We start from the raw sequence: 16546 nt of genomic DNA on the forward strand, positions 1-16546 counted from the left end.
TACAAAAAATTCATAGCCATCCATGCTTTCACTTCATTCAGACACTCTAAAAGGGTTTTTGACTGACTTAGCGGCACATATATTTGGCAGTCGTCAGCATAAAAATGGAACGAAACATTGTGACTTCTGAGGATTGACCCAAGAGGCAGCAGGTACATTGAAAAAAGTAGCGGCCCAAGGACAGATCCTTGAGGAACTCCGCACGACAGAGGAGCCGAAGAGGACACAGCATCACTGACCTGAACTGAAAAACTTCTGCCTTCCAAATAGGACATAATCCAGGCTAAGGCCAACCCCTTAATGCCCACACAGTTCTCCAGTCGAGACAATAAAATTTGGTGGTCGACTGTATCAAACACAGCCGTAAGGTCCAATAGGTCCTTCGGATGAGACGTAAAACCGAGGTCCTGACTCTCTGTGGTCATTAAAAATCCCAGGATGTCCTTCGAAAAAGAGTAGGGCCAGGAAACTTGCCCAAATTTGTCCCTTGGCCGCTGTCCATCATGGCCTCCTAATCATCCCCATACACTGATTGGCTTCATCACTGTCTCCTCTCCACCAGTAAGCTGGTGTGTGGTGGGCGTTCTGGCGCAATATGGCTGCCGTCGCATCATCCAAGTGGATGCTGCACATTGGTGTTGGTTGAGGAGATTCCCCCCTTCCATATGTAAAGCGCTTTGAGGTCTCAGAAAAAAGCGCTATATAAATGTAACGAATTATTATTATTATTATTATAGCAGCAGAGCAACAGTATCACCAGAGTCTGAAGCCAAAAGAATTTCATTAAAAAACCCTCAGCAGAGCTGTCTCAGTGCTGTGGGCTGACTTAAACCCAGACTGGAAAATTTCAGTTATACAATTGTCATTCAAAAATGTGCTCAGCTGCAGATAAACAACTTTCTCCATGATTTTGGAAAGCAAAGGGAGCTTAGAGATAGGCCGATAATTAGAGAGTTCAAGTCGGTCCAGACCAGGTTTCTTTAACAAGGGTTGAACAACTGCATGTTTAAAACTCATAGGTACGACTCCAGTAATTAAACTGACATTAACAATATCAAGTATGCAGGGCACCACTGTAGGAAAAACCTCTTTAAAAAGACGAGGGGGAATCACATCATTGGGGGAGCCAGTGATCTTCCTTTGACCAATAATCTTTTCTAAAAAAGGCAAGCTAACAGGCTCAAACTGGTTCAAAACAGCAGAACAGGTTACAGAAATGCCAGGGTCATACAAAGGTGGACCAATAAGGGCCCTAATGCTATCCACCTTGTGGATAAAAAAGTGAAGAAACTCCTCACACACTTGGGTTCTCCAAGCACTGGAGTTGTGGGACATTAAGAACAGTTTTAAGGGTATTAAAAAGAACTCGAAGATTGTGACCATTAGAAGAAATAATGTTAGAAACATGCTTGGTCTTTTCAGCTTTTACAATTTTTTGATAAGAACACCAACTCTCTCTAAGTATCTGAAATGACACTTGGAGTTTATCCCTCTTTCTTTCCGCCCTTCTGCACTCGCGTCTGGCAGCGCGGGTGACATTGTTCAGCCAAGGATCAGGTCTCGGTTTGGACAGCCTGGTTTTTACGGGGGCTACCGTGTCTAATGCTGCTTGGCAAGCAGCATTAAAACCAGTGCACAGATCTTCAACAGTTGTGTTAGGACAAAGAGAGACACGATTTAAATTAAAAAAAGAGGAAAACAGAGCAGCAGTGGAAGGGTTAACTATCCGACCACAGCGCACAGGAGCACACGGTTTAACTACGACACAAGAGAGGGAAATTTCAAATACAACAGGCATATGATCAGAGGAAAAAAGCATCACAGACTTCAAGATTAGAAACAGTTAAGCCATGAGTTAAAACCAGGTCAAGAGTATGCCCATGTTCCTGCGTGGGGCCAGATACACACTGTACAAGATTAAAACACTCAATGACATTTAAAAAGGATCTTGCCATTGGCTTTTCAGGACAGCACACGTGGATGTTAAAGTCCCCTACAATAAAGTCATACATTGGCACAAACTCAGCCAAAAATTGAGAAAAGTCAGTGATGAAATCCTTGTTGTATTTGGGTGGCCTATATACGAGTGCGCACAGCACTGGAGATGCACCGCTCAGTTCAAACAAATTCACCTCAAAGGTGGGGAAGGATACAGCGAGTGCGAGCTTTTTACACTTAAAATTTGTTTTATAGACTGTTGCCAGCCCTCCTCCACGACCTGACGTCCTTGGGGAATTAAAGTACGAACAGTCAAACGGTAAAAGTTCACAAAAAGCACTCGACTCACCCACCGGAATCCACGTTTCCGTTACACAAACAAAATCCAGATCACGCGACTCAAAGAAGTCCTTCAAGATGAAAGTTTTGTTTGCTAGCAATCTAGCATTCACCAGGGCAAACCTAGCTGGATCCGGGGCTTTTGCAGCCAGTGTAGTCCGAGCAAGCGGCCGGAGATTCTGCTGATTCACCCCGCACCAGCAGAGGTTCAGTTAGAACCTGGCCAAATCCAACCTTGAAGAAGGTGTGTGTCAGTGTGTGTTAGTATTCTTGGTTACAGGGTAAAGGAACAAGTGGCATTATTGGAGATTGACTGAGTTGTTTTATTCGACAATGTTGGGGCCCAGCAACAAAGATCTGCGACCTGGAAGGTCACACCGTGCCTAAATTCAGTGTTCTGTCCATGTGTGGAAAATTACTATGTTTATCTATTTCTTAGCCAATCAGAATCATTCAACCTGAAGCAAGGACATAGCTTAGACCATGGTGTAGGGTATAATTGCTGTGATCTTTGTAACTGTAAGCGGGGCGGCCTACAAACTCCTTGTGAGTCTTGAAGCTGACTTCTGCCTGATGAAACTACAAACTATCTTTAGTAAAACTTTTCTTCAATTGACTGCACTCTTGACTCCGGGTCTTCATTCATCATATCTGGTTCTGGGTCTTTGACTGTATTATCCCCTAACACTAGAATGTGCTTCTGTGTGTGCAAATATACCTGGATTATTAATAACTGTCACCCCTTCTTTTTTGAGCATAGATTTGAACTAAAAAGTTTTGATGAATGTATTTGATGAACGCTTTAGAACAGTGGTTCCTAATTCCAGTCCTCGTGACCCACTGCTCTGCACATTTTGTATGTCTCCCTTATTTAACACACCTGAACCAGATCATCAGCTCATTAGGAGAGACTCCGTGAACTGAACTGAGTGTGTCAGATAAGAGAGACCTACAAAATGTGCAGAGCAGTGGGTCACGAGGACTGGAATTGGGAACCACTGCTTTAGAATACAGACCTAAGGTTATTGGTTTATCTAATTTTAAAGAAGACACTCAGCAGACTATTGCAGAAGTGAAAGCAAAAAATAGTTATAAAAGTTCGAATTTATTGTAAAGCAAATGTAGGCTACTGAACTAAAAAAAAATTTTTTTTATAAAAAATGTATATTTTACAAAATAATTTGGACTAATTGCAAGAAAATCAAAGCCTTATGTCTAAGTTGTGTTCCAAATTTGAAGTAGATATCACAAAAATTATCCTGCAAAAAGGTTTCTATACCAATTCCATGGTAAGGATATGTCTAATTTCAACATGGTTTTCACAGGATGAATTTTGAGTGTTTAAGCTTTTGAATGCTATTGTAATATGTTATTAACCTAATTTATGATGATTACTGAAATATGTGATAAGGAAAAAGGCAATAAAAATGTTGTGGCAAGTGTCATATACAAGACACTGTCAGTTAACCGGCTATATGGTGTGGTCAGATTTACTGTTGTTCAGCTAAATTTATCAGGTGAAATCCAGTCATTTCAATAGAAACCCAGACGATTGTAAATACAGAAAAGTTCCCCACACATATTTCACTTGTATTCAAGTTGGTCACACAAATTCTCAGCACTGACAAACAAAAAGCTGTTTGGTTTGAAAGTGACTTCTATGTGCTTCATACATTGCTATTGACAATGGACCTTTTTTGGCCAAATATTTTTGCTGAAATTTGAAATTTCCCTAATGATATTTAGTTTGCAGAGTTCAGAGTGCTTCATTAAGGTGGTGGCGTGGCATAGTGGTTAAACATATGGACTGGTAACTCAAGGTTTAAGCAGGTGATCCAGGAACACATGATCTCTTAACGGTCATTTACCGGTAATTTACCAGTAAAGACTGTTTGTGTGAAAGGGGCTATTATATGGATGAAATGGATCCTCAAAATATCTTCTTTTATGTTCTGCAGAGGGAAAAAAATATATAAGGTTTGGAGAATGGCTGGGGGATATGGATAAAAAAATATATATATATTTGAAAATCATATCTTGGGCTGTTGACAATGTGAAACTTGTTCTCTGATGAGTCCACCTTCACTGTCTGTCCCACATCTGTGGGAGTTATGGTGTGGACAAGCCCCAAAGAAGCTTTACACCCAGACTGTTGTGCATCTAGAGAGAACGCATGTGTGTCTATCATGACATTCCCTACTGTGCTTGATGAGAGCATCACTGCCAATGACTACCAAAACCATTCTGAAGGACCATGTGCACCTATTGTACCCTGAAGGGGGTGCCATGTATAAGCACAATTATGCACCAATGCACACAGCAAGAATTGTGACAGAATTGTTTGATGAACATGAAAGTTAAGTTGAACTCCCATGGCCTGCACAGTCACCAGATTCAAATATTTTTGAGCAACTTTGGGGTATTTTGGAGGAGCAGGTCAGAATTCTTTTTCCTCCACAAGCATCGACCTGGCCACTGTTCTGCAAGACGAATGGCTCAAAATCCCTCTGGCCACTGTAAAGGACTTGTATCTGTCATTCCCAAGACGAATTGATGCTGAATAGGCCGCAAAAGGAGGCTCTACACTCGAAATTCGTCAGCCTTAGGAAGGTCAAACAAATGAGCTTTGGAAACGGGGTGGAAAAAACAGCGTCTCTTCAACATAGCGACAACACTGTCTTCTCTTATGTAGCCCAACCAGGCCTCGTCAAACAGCAACATTACACACTAACTAAAGTTGAAAAAGTGAAAAAGCATAATAGCCATTTAAAGAATGCGTGGGCTGTTTCATATAATTTTAAAAATCCATTTAACAGCATTGAGGAAGGAAACAGGAGAAAACATTGTGCAAGTTGCATTTTTAAATGTCTTAAGGTTACTATTTGTCATAATAAACACCATAGTTGTATATTAGAAAACAGTTGCATCTAACCATGCTAAGGAATGAGGGGGCATGCATGGCAAACCTTTTCCTCCTGTGTGATATCTGTTCTTTTATAATGATCTTTGATTGTATGGGAAATGCTTGTTTGCCTTCAAATATTTTTAAAAGAAATAAAAAAAATCCAGACAAAATGTAACTCAGAGCTGAAAAGTGCACATTTTGTAGTGCATATCACCTGCCATCTAAAGGTAACCATTAAATGTTCATAATAGTCTATTGTATGATGGATGCACTGCACAGCTGGCTCTTTATCTCCACATTATTCCCATTATTCCCATATTCTATCACATTGACTGTGCACTCTGTCTTTTCTATGCTTTTCACATTTACTTTTCACCTCACAGCATTCTGGCTCTCTCTACTTCTTTCTCTCAAAGCATAATAAGATAATGCACTGTCTCTGTCTGAATATTGATTAATCATAAAATGGAAACACAAACTACTCCAGAGAAATATTAATGGAACACAGGAAAATCCCAAAAGACCAGCAACTTCCTGTACTGGTTCAGAATTTACATCTCAATCTCATACACTGACAAAGTGTAATTTTCTGCACCTGAAAATTAGAAAATTAGAAATACACACTGCAGCTCATAACTCAACACCTTGAACTTAAACAGATTGTCAACAGTCAAAACATAGCGTTAGGTTCACCTGGAATAAACCCTGGCTTGTACAGCACTACACTGTGCCTGCATGCAAACCTGCAGACTTCTATCAGACAGAAGAGTAAAAGGTCTGAGTTAACTTTGAAGGGACCTTACCGACAGCCCACAGTCCATTAACTGACTTTCTTGATACATATTACACATATTACACACACACACACACACACACACACACACACACACACACCTGTATGTCTTTATTTCTTTTGCAGAATACAAAAGAAGATATTTTGAAGAATGTTGGTAACCAAACAGGTTTGGTGATCACTGACTTTCATTGTATGGACAAAAAAAGGTCACATTTCTTAAAATATCTCTTTTATGTTCCACACAAGAAAGAAAAAGTAATTTGGGGTGAGTAAATGACAACAGAATTTGAAATTTTAGGTGACCAGTTTACAAGGGACCATTCTGTTATGATGAGTGCTGTTGAGGAACAACTAGGATCAATGATGTATAAGAGTATGCAGAGTAAAGAAATGCAGAGTAGGGCCTATGCTGAGTAAAATAAATTGTATTTTTCCCCATGTAATTTCTGTAGCTGTTCCTGGACCGGGACTGGCATTATTTGAGTTTTTTTTCCATGCCAGTCTATCATAGTAGTATTACTGTCACGTTTTATCCCAGGGATGAAGGTGGGCGAAGTAGACTCAAATACAACTCTTTTTATTTATTTATTAACAAAGAAAACTAAGACAGTGCACTAACAACGAACACAAGCGAAACGGTGTGCCATGCACAAACAATACCGTAAAATGAACGTGAGAAACAGAGGAACTTTAATACGCAAGGTGACAAATTTAATTACAAACAGTTGTGCTCATTAAATGAAGATCCATGACAATTGATAGTGGCGGGAAACTAGAACAAAGGAAAAAGGTAACTAAAGAGAAACAAACTGAGGGCACGTTTACACGACAACGATATGCTTAAAATGGAGAAGTTTTTTCTTAGAGTTTTCCATTCCGTTCCAGACGACACCATTGTCAAAACGATCCTCATTCACACAGATCCACGACTAAAAACGCTGTATTCTGCTGCCGCAATCATCAAACATCCTATTCTTTTATACAGGTTTGGTTCATAAATAAAGTAAATTTGGCCAAACAGTTAAAAAGCATTGTTGAAAACAGAGATGGCCAAGCAATTTTAGTTTATTGTTCACACAAAAATGTCATTTTAGCCAAACAATACACACATTTATACAGCAAAGCTGTCAATCATATGTCACTCCTTCTCACCACAACTGATAACCTTGAGATGTCCAATTTTTTTTTGTTTTACAACAAACTGTATGTAATAATTCTTCCATAATTTATTATTTGTGCCATCTGGAGGCATAACGCAGATTAAGTTAAGTGATTGGCATAGTTTCCCTTTATAGAACAAATACAATAAGTTCAAGTGTTAAATAGAGAGCAGCTGCACGGTACTTCCTTTACACAAAGCATTTGGAATTGAACCAAACAAGCAAACCACCCTGCTGAAGTCAAAAGAGAAACTGACCCAGTAAAGACATGTGACAGTTGCCTCAATAACAGTAATGCAAAATATCTGTCACGAGAGCCCAAATACTGTGAGGGATAATAGTTTTGCTAATCTCAGCCTCATTCCACTTCTCTTTATCCCCAGAGTTATGCTTCCTGTTTTCCCCTAGAGAGGAAACAGTGTAATGAGTGCATTCTAAAGGAGGCAATGGGCGTCTCCAGGAGAAAAATAGACTTTCCTGGCAAAGTCTACAATGTTATTTGGACCGCACCCAGAAAGACACTCCCAGGAAGTGTCAGGGTGGACACCTTATTCACCTTCCCTGAATCTCTTCCTGAGGACATTCTTAAGCGACAATACCATATGCCTTTCATCTCGCACAGCTTGTGTTCCTATAAGCACCTCTGATTTTTTAAAACTCATGTTTGTCAGACTGTGGATCTTTTCAAAAATTTCATATTTCTTCTACACTGTTCTGGATTTGGTTTGACACTAAATTCTCATACTTCCGCCTTTAGGGAAGGTCATTTTGGTGGACTATTTTTAGAACTCTAAGGCTTTGTTCTGACAATAATTTTTTTTTTAAATAATTTGATGCAAATCCATTTAATTTTTAATAGTACAAAAATAAAACATTAATACACAACAACAACAAAAATGCAAAGTGTGCAATATAGACCAAATACACTCATTTTTGCTCTCTCTTTCCTCATATAGCGAACAATGTTCACTATCTAGTGAGTGAATGAGTTAGCAGTTTTAAAGTACACATGAATGTGTGAAACAACCACTTATGTTATTTCATGTGTCTCTTGAGTTCGACAATGCAGTGAGATGTCATGATAGACAAGGGCAGAGGAAAATTCCCAGTCTTCCTTCCTCTCTGTCTACACTGACAGCTCTGAGAAAATCTCTTACGTTACTAGCAACCTATGTTCATACACCAAATATTGCCTGATCAAATGGATCAGATTTCACTTGAAAATAAATTATGTATAGTGAACTAGCTTCACATTAATACTTTTGTTTCCATTTTCCATAATTTTTCTGGAAGCTAATCTACTATCTGTCTACAAAACCTTTACTATTACCATTTTAGTCCCAATGCCTATAGCTGCTATTGATATCTTCTTATTCTTAATCTATCTTAATGCTATAGAAATGGAATAACAAAGCTTCAAAGGAGGAGAGACATTTCTGCCAATTTACTGAGGGCAAATGAGTTCATTAACACACACACAGACAATAGAAAGGTTTTTTTTCAAGATCAGGGTGAAGAAACACTCTCAAAATGAAATGTAAATAGCTGTGTAATATATAATGTTTATTTAGGTAACATTTATCCATCAAAAGGCTAATACAACAATTTCATGAGGGTTCAGTGAGTGTCAAAATGCTTAATTATAGCACTGAAGAGAAAGCACTATATAAATCACTTATATTGTGTTGTGACCATGAGCACCAGGCTTTAATAACTTCCTTTCACGTAGTCGGTGACAAAATTATGGTGCAATAATGACAGCCCTATGATAGAACTGGGGACATTTTTGGACCACAACCATGATCAAAATAACAGTAAATTCCCGGTAGGGCATATCACGTCCTCCTGAAGAATAAATGCATGAAATAATTCAACCCACACCAGCTGTTCACTACAGTTGACCGGTTATGAGATCAGACATAGAAAACTGAAACCAGAAAAAGACTGATGCAGGTCCTTGAGACCACTTGAGATACACAATGGGACATAATGAAATCTGTCCCTTTTCTCTAATTCAGATGTGTGAATCACATCCAAATGGCTGTTCATACAAGTAATTAAACAGATTCCCATCTCTTTAGCTAAACGATCATCTAAGGCAATTAATCAGCATGTACAAAAAACACATTAGTGTTCTCCCAAATAATTTCCTAAATCAGTCAGTAGGCTACAATTAATCATACCATGGTCTGTCTGAACTTTTGTGAAGAAACATCTGAATGAATGAATTGACATCATGTCCGCTAATCTTAAATGTGTTTATCATTAAACATTAATTTAGGAGTTTTTGGCTATATTTGCAAAGAATTTTGCAACTGGTAGGATTCAGTTTATGGGACTACTCTGTCATTTGTATGGTATCTGTCGTAAAACATAACAGGAAAAGAAAAACATAATATTGGCAGAGAAATTTAGTAGAGAAATTGGCTTGTTAAGTGAAAAAGTTCATTTCAAAGCCTGAATTTAATCTTCCCCTCTTCTGTAGCTCAAATTTATCTTTCACACTTCTGTGTATTTAAACTTGCCACATTGTGGTCAGACATGTGACATGCAATCGTTCCTCAGACAAAGCTATTGTATGGCTTGAGAAGGCTTGGAATGCAACGCACAAGTTGTGTGGACTACATTCATGACAAGTTCGTAGTGCTTTTTGTCACTTGAGAGCTTGACAGACACAGTTCTCCATTCAAATACATTTAGAAGAGTAACTGGTTAGCCTGACAAGCCAGACCCACATCAAGATGTTGGGTCTGGGAACACACCATTGGCAGGGCTCAATCCGAGGGGCGGGATAAACGGTTGTCTTGCAAATTCCCTCTGCAACCAGAGCGTTTTCCCACCAGCGGAGCTAGTTGAACTTTTGCCGTATCCGGTCGGCAAAACTCCGAACACATCTTCCTTTTTTAAGAATGACTTCAGTGCTGTTCTTTGTTCTTTTCTCAAAGAAAAGCTTAACTCCAAGTCTTCAAGAGATGCAGCCAAAGCCGATTCGAAACACCGCTGTTCGCCAGCAGCAGCAGCAGCAGCCATATTCTTTGTTTTCAAGTAGAAGGGAATTCATGCGGAACCGTCACAACTCTGCAGTCATTATGTTAAGTCCGCCCACCGACTCTATACACAGTGTGATTGGCCTGACTAGAGTTTGGTTTTTCCACCTCGCAAGCCAGCGGAGAGTTGCTAGACGACACTGGCTGCAAAATAAAATTTGTCAGATATAACATATGCATATTTGGCGTGCTGTCCGAGGAGAAGAGCTCCGTGCTTGGATTTTGGCCCGGTTCGGGATTCAGAGTGCTGCTTTTTTTCCTTGTTATAAAATATTTCGTTTTGTCCAATCCCAGCTTAACTATAAGTAAGGCATTCGTAGGTCGATTGCCCTGAAAAGCCTAAAGCCGCGTGCACAATGTGCGATTTTGGCCACGATTTGAGACAAATTTTGCAAATCCTAAAAGATTTATCTGATCCTAGGCTAAAATCTGAAGTCTCTGATCATTATTTTGACATGTTCACCGACAGTCCTGCAGTGTGACTTCTCCTACGATGACCATCAAATTGTCTTTGTTTTTCAAGACTAGCCGTGACCAAAATGAACGTTAGAGATTTCTCTGTAGTCATCATTTCAATCCCGCGTGTAATGCAGCTCACATCACCGAACCTATCATTGATTGATGATGTAAAACTCTGAACGAGTCTTCTTGCGTGCGTCCGTTTTCAACGCGTCTTGACTGCCGTACAGTCTGACATCAATGACAACTGAGATCTTACAGTGTGACATGGCTTACAGCGAGGATCATGTTTGTACAGTCTGACAACCAACAATCGTAAAGGGCGATAATAAATCGACAAAACATTGTCTCACATCAGCCAATAGTGTGAGTTTGGGGCGGGACTATTTGTTTGTCCAGCCAATAAGTTTTCCAGTGTTCTGGAAACCTGTTTTTAAAACATTATTTTTGCAGTTCAATTTGGAGAATTTGGTAACACTTTACAATAAGGTTTTATATGTTAACATTAGTTAGCATGAACTAAGAAAAAACAATCCTTCTACAGCATTTATTAATGTATGTGTTAAGGAACATGAACATTTTATTAACTAATGTTAACAAATGAGACCTTATTGTAAAGTGTTACAGAGATTTTTTTCTACAAGTAATTTGCCTGCCACCCCACCTCACACGTACATAATTATAAAGCATATTGCCATAATCACACACATCTGTAAAAGCACATGCTTACGGTTTCTTATTATGGCTGTGTTATAAGTCACACATACCCAAATGCATCAATACCAACATTCCTAATAACAAAATGACATTAAGCAGGCAAATAAAAATGAAGAATTGGCCATAACTTGTTTACTCATTTATTTTTAGATCGATAGGGCACCACACTGGACAGGTTTGTAAAGAATCATAGGATTTGTGAGCTAAATCAGGAATGGGCCTGTTCCTCATACAAAAGCTTTACGCTTGTTGCTTTCCTTAAAATTCACATTTTCAGTTTAAACGGAAGCCTATTGGTTTCTACGCTTCAGTGGAATCAAATGGACAACTCATTAGACTCATGCAGCACCTGCTCCAGTCAATTACAATTTAAAGCTAAAAAAACTCAAATCTAATTTGGAAGAGACAGCACGTAGACACGAAGTCAGATGCTGATTCACTGACAGGAAATGAAGCATCAGATGCCGTTAAGTGATTATCTCTGTCTGGATGTTCTGAATGGAAGCACTACGGACCCGCTCAGCATTCAGTCTTTGTATTGCACGTTCTTTTCTATTTTGTGCATGCCGAATGCTGTTTGTGAATGCAAAAGTGATGTTGACAATTACAACTAAGGGGCAGAGTTAGTAATCAATGTCTGGAAAACAAGAGCAGAGCTTAGAATGCGTATATATGGTAATTTCTATGTTTCTGAAGATCAAAATGCCAGAAACATCTGTTAAGGATGAATTTGTGTCATCTTTTGAAATATTTTCATATATCAATTTGCATGCAAGTTGAAAAAAGTGTGGTGATAAAAGCTGTAGTTATCAAAGAGGAAATAACACTCAACTTTTGCTAAATTAGTATTCCATGTGAATGTTTCCATTGGGCAACTAAGGACATGTTGCTAATTTGCTCATGCTCAGGGTAAAACTTGCTGGCGAACACAATAAATAATACTTCCCTGTGCACTAAGGAAAAACAAACCTAATCTAGGGTAAATTCAGAGGCTCAGATCTCGCTAGACAAAAACATTTCAACTTATTTGTCATTCAAATTATGTCTCATTTGAGGTGTAGGCTACTTTATCATGAGTGTATGAGCCTGTGCAGGGTTAAAATATATGTCTGTGTGAAAATGTAACATTTATGATAATATTAAAATTTCTATACATTTAATATTTATTTTACTATTAATTTTTAATTCATTTATTTTTTATTTTACTTATAATACAAATACATCAATACTGTCAATGAAATTCCCTGTTAAATTGGTTTTTTAAAGGGGTCATCGGATGCAAAATTCACTTTTATATGGTGTTTGCATATAAATGTGTCTTTGCAGTGTGTGGACATAATCACCATACAATAAAAAAATCCCAAAATGTTTTTGAGGAGGTAAAAAGGGTGTTGTTTTACACAACCATTGAGGAATTTTAACCAAAGTATGTTACAAACTTTACACAAAGGTCCTAAAGAATCATGCCAACTTTTGGAAAATGGGCATCCGATGGCCCCTTACACCATGCACCCCCTTAATTCGACATAGAATTTTCATTCGTATCAAGCTCAATCGGATTGAATCGTTTACATGGCTTTTCAGTCTGACTGAGCAATCAATCCAATTTTAAATGGATTATTTGGTTGCATGTATGGTAGCTGCTGATTTCATTGATCCAGATGTGTAACTTCTCTGAAGGGTTCAGTTCAGTTCATTTAGTGAATGGTTTATCAAACTGATTCATACAGATAACTCATGAGTATGTGAGGCTGATTCATTAAAAGAACTAGCTCTTAAGAGTCATTGTTTCATGAATTTGTGAGAAATTCATGTTGTCTTGGCATTATTTTTCTCACATTCAATTCACATTTATCACATTCAATCAGACACGCTTTTTACTGAGGTGAAGAAATGGATTCAAAAAGGTGCAGCGAACGCTGCAATGTTTAGATAGCACCACAGTGTTTTTAGGGGAAATAGACATAAAAATTGTTATAATTGTTTCTGCATAGAATGTTGTAAAATCGAGAAATCTTGCTCAAATTCTTCCTGAACCTCATTTGTTTTGACTGCATACTCATAAAACCATTCTCCCACTTTGACGGGTTGAAGAAGCTCTTTATTATACAAGACTATGCTCTCTAAAAAGTGTGTACTTTGCTTCCTTTTAGCTTGTAACAGCAGGAAGTAATCAGTGGCCAGTGTTCATATCAGTTCTCCTAAGACAAAGGCAATCAGGTTACCATGGGACAGCATTTGATGAAGGCCATCAGACCAAACTATAGCCATTCTTGAGTCCAAATCCCATGCCAAAACCGAATCCCATAAGACCCAATAAAGAACAGAACCAAACACCGGTATTGGAAACAAACCACTCAAGTACAGGATAAGTAAAATCTTCAAATCAAGCAATAGCAATCCATTATTGACAGCAATGATTATGAGTAGATTATATGTCCTGCTGGACATGGCTCCAAAGAAGGATTTCACATATGCTTATATGAGAAATAACTGATGTCATTACATTACAGCATTCATTTTTGTAGATACTGTTTGGAAACAGACACTGAAGCATGTGACACAGACAGGGCTCATGCTTTCTCCTAAAATTAAATTGGAATTTCATAAATAATCTCACGTCCAAGAAATGCAAGACATTGGTGTCTTGTGAAGGGTATTTACATACAGTATGCATATGCAAGACAACTTAAACCATTTATGTGATTTTATGATCTATTTTAATTGAATGACACCTGCAGATCAGTGTTAATAAAAAAAAAAATCCCTTGTCCTGATAATCATTCCAAATGAATTTAAAATGTATTCAAAGCCTTGTGTAAATGTCTTGCCTATGTAAATGACACATGGCTCTTTAAGAATATGGCAAAAATATATGCATCCTCACGAAAGACCTTTGCAAATTAAAGGAGCAGTTCACCAGAACATGATATTTCTGCATTAATTTAAGCCTTGCGCCATTTAAAACCCATTTGATTTTCTATTTTCAGTTAAACAAAAAACAAGATATTTTACAAAATGCAAATGATGCACCACACTCACCAGTGGCTATGAAGCTCCAAAATGTACCATAAAAGTAGTAGTTGTAATCTACTTCCATTCATAGATTTGTGTGGGGGAAAAGGCAGAAATGTATTGTTATTTACTGAAAATCTTCCCTGGCATTGCACCAGCCCAATATGGTTTAACTTTTCTTGCATGTAAATACCCTGAATGTTACCCAGATGGAGTTCTGATGACATGTGAACTAAGTTCAAATAATGTATAATCCATGATATAAAATAAACATATCATGTGCTTGAAATGGCCGCTTGAGTTGCTAGTGGCAGCATGTCTCTCTGGATCTATGTGAAAGCTGTCATACATGACAAATGTTTGACACTATTCTGCTGGGGACAGTTATTAACCATCACAAATATGCATCACATGTCAAGCATGTTAATCTAAAACGGCATTTATTGTATCTTGACTAATTGAGGGATAGATTTCTGGTAATTACGAACTTCAATTTCCATCTGTTCTGCATACAAGTTGGACAAGGGTCCAGAAGACTTGTTGTTATTATTGCACAAAGCTAAATGGATGCTTTTATTGTGCTTTAATGGGAGTATGGACAGGGGCAGCTTACCTTGGACTAGGTTTTGTAAATTACAGAATTTTTATTTCATGTGAACTGTTCATTTCACGTCAGTGCACCTGGTTTAATCATGCAATTTAAATTTGAATTAAATCATATGTGGAGCACGAAGGTGCATTTATTTAGCACGTTCACATTTGACTGAAATTCTCAGAAGCAAATGGATTTACAGTCTGTGAAAAGAGTCTGGCAGCCACAGTTATTAAAGCACAACAACATTAGCTTGCCTGAGAATGTCAGAATGTCATTATGCTGTCCTCTCGTTTTCCTCTGTCAAGGGCAGCAAACGCGGGATACAGTGTCAGCAATATCATTATGAACATAATTCTGTCTGTGTCACTGCTGGGGTCGGTGGCTGAGCTCTGGGTCAATAGATTTGGCTAATGCACAGCAGAAAAGTGCAGCAAACCACGGAACAGTTAAGCCCGGTGAACTGAACAACAGAAGCCTGTTAACTTTATAACACGCGTGCGATCAAATATACACGCGCATGCACGAGTTTCACCAATACACCTGCCATTCTATACAGTAAATGAACATGTTTCACCACAAAAATATTAGAAAATTATTGTTTCCTTTTGATTGTTATCTATTCTATAGCAGAAGTGAAATATAGCATGACAATTATAGAATAAATGTGACGCGTAAAACATCTGTTTTGTAAACAGCACGCAACAGATCTACTCAAGCGAACTACGCTTCTGCTCTCTTTAAAACATTCATATAATAAAATCCATTAACCATATATTCACCGCAATAATAATCTATTTAAAGAAAGAGAGATTAACTTACAAGGAAGGTTGATTTTGTAGTTATTCCCCGCAAACCTGAACCCGTCCAGTCGCATCTGCAGCGAATAGCGCGCGCGTGTGTGCCTTCCCCTCAGCGCGCACTCGAGCCGCTTAAAAAGTTTAATGACGTCAACCGGGCATTTAAAACGCCGCTTTTTTCACAGGAATGTACGACGTGCTGTCTTCATTAAAGGGACCGCGCACTATCACTGAAATAGTGTACATATATCAACTGTTGAACATGACAAAATGTTGTCATCGTTTGCTCACCTCGTGTAGTTTCTTTCTTCTGTGCAAACACAAAAGGAGACCTCAGGGGCTGTTCAATCAAACTAGGCGTTCTATGGTGTCTTAGAACTTAGAAGCAGTGTTGGGGAAAGTTACTTTTAAAAGTAATGCATTACAATATTGTTTTACTTATTTACGATAATTCCCATAACGATTGTAACAGTGCGTTTCGTGAAGTAGATCACGTAAGGGGAATGACCAATTTCTGGCGTGGCTTCTTATTTATGTGAGTATTGTGTGTATTGGATTCTAACCTTTATAGGGTTTATCACTTGCCCTGCCCGTGTGTACTTTATTATGCCTTTTAATATGTCCTGTTTGGAGTAAATATATTAGTATGATGTGCAACAAGGATAAATAAAGTGTTACAGATTGATTTTCTTACACCAATGTCCACCTTTGTCCTTTAATTAGGATATAGAGTAATTCCTGCATTGGCCTCTAGGGTATCTAAATATTGTTTTAGTTG

General features: G+C 38.3%; 1 protein-coding gene across 1 annotated transcript in view; it reads right to left on the bottom strand.

The window, feature by feature from the left end:
* Positions 1-15888, bottom strand: part of gulp1b (GULP PTB domain containing engulfment adaptor 1b) — a 79692-nt gene extending 63804 nt beyond the window's left edge. Inside the window, exon 1 of the mRNA XM_084426258.1 lies at positions 15791-15888. Within this exon, the coding sequence (XP_084282384.1) occupies positions 15791-15845 (55 nt within the window). The 5' untranslated portion in view covers positions 15846-15888. The remainder of the gene's footprint in view (positions 1-15790) is intronic.
* Between the last annotated feature and the right edge of the window lie 658 nt (positions 15889-16546).

This window comes from Rutilus rutilus, assembly GCF_951802725.1.
Source record: "Rutilus rutilus genome assembly, chromosome: 12".
Classification (NCBI taxonomy): Eukaryota; Metazoa; Chordata; class Actinopteri; order Cypriniformes; family Leuciscidae; genus Rutilus; species Rutilus rutilus.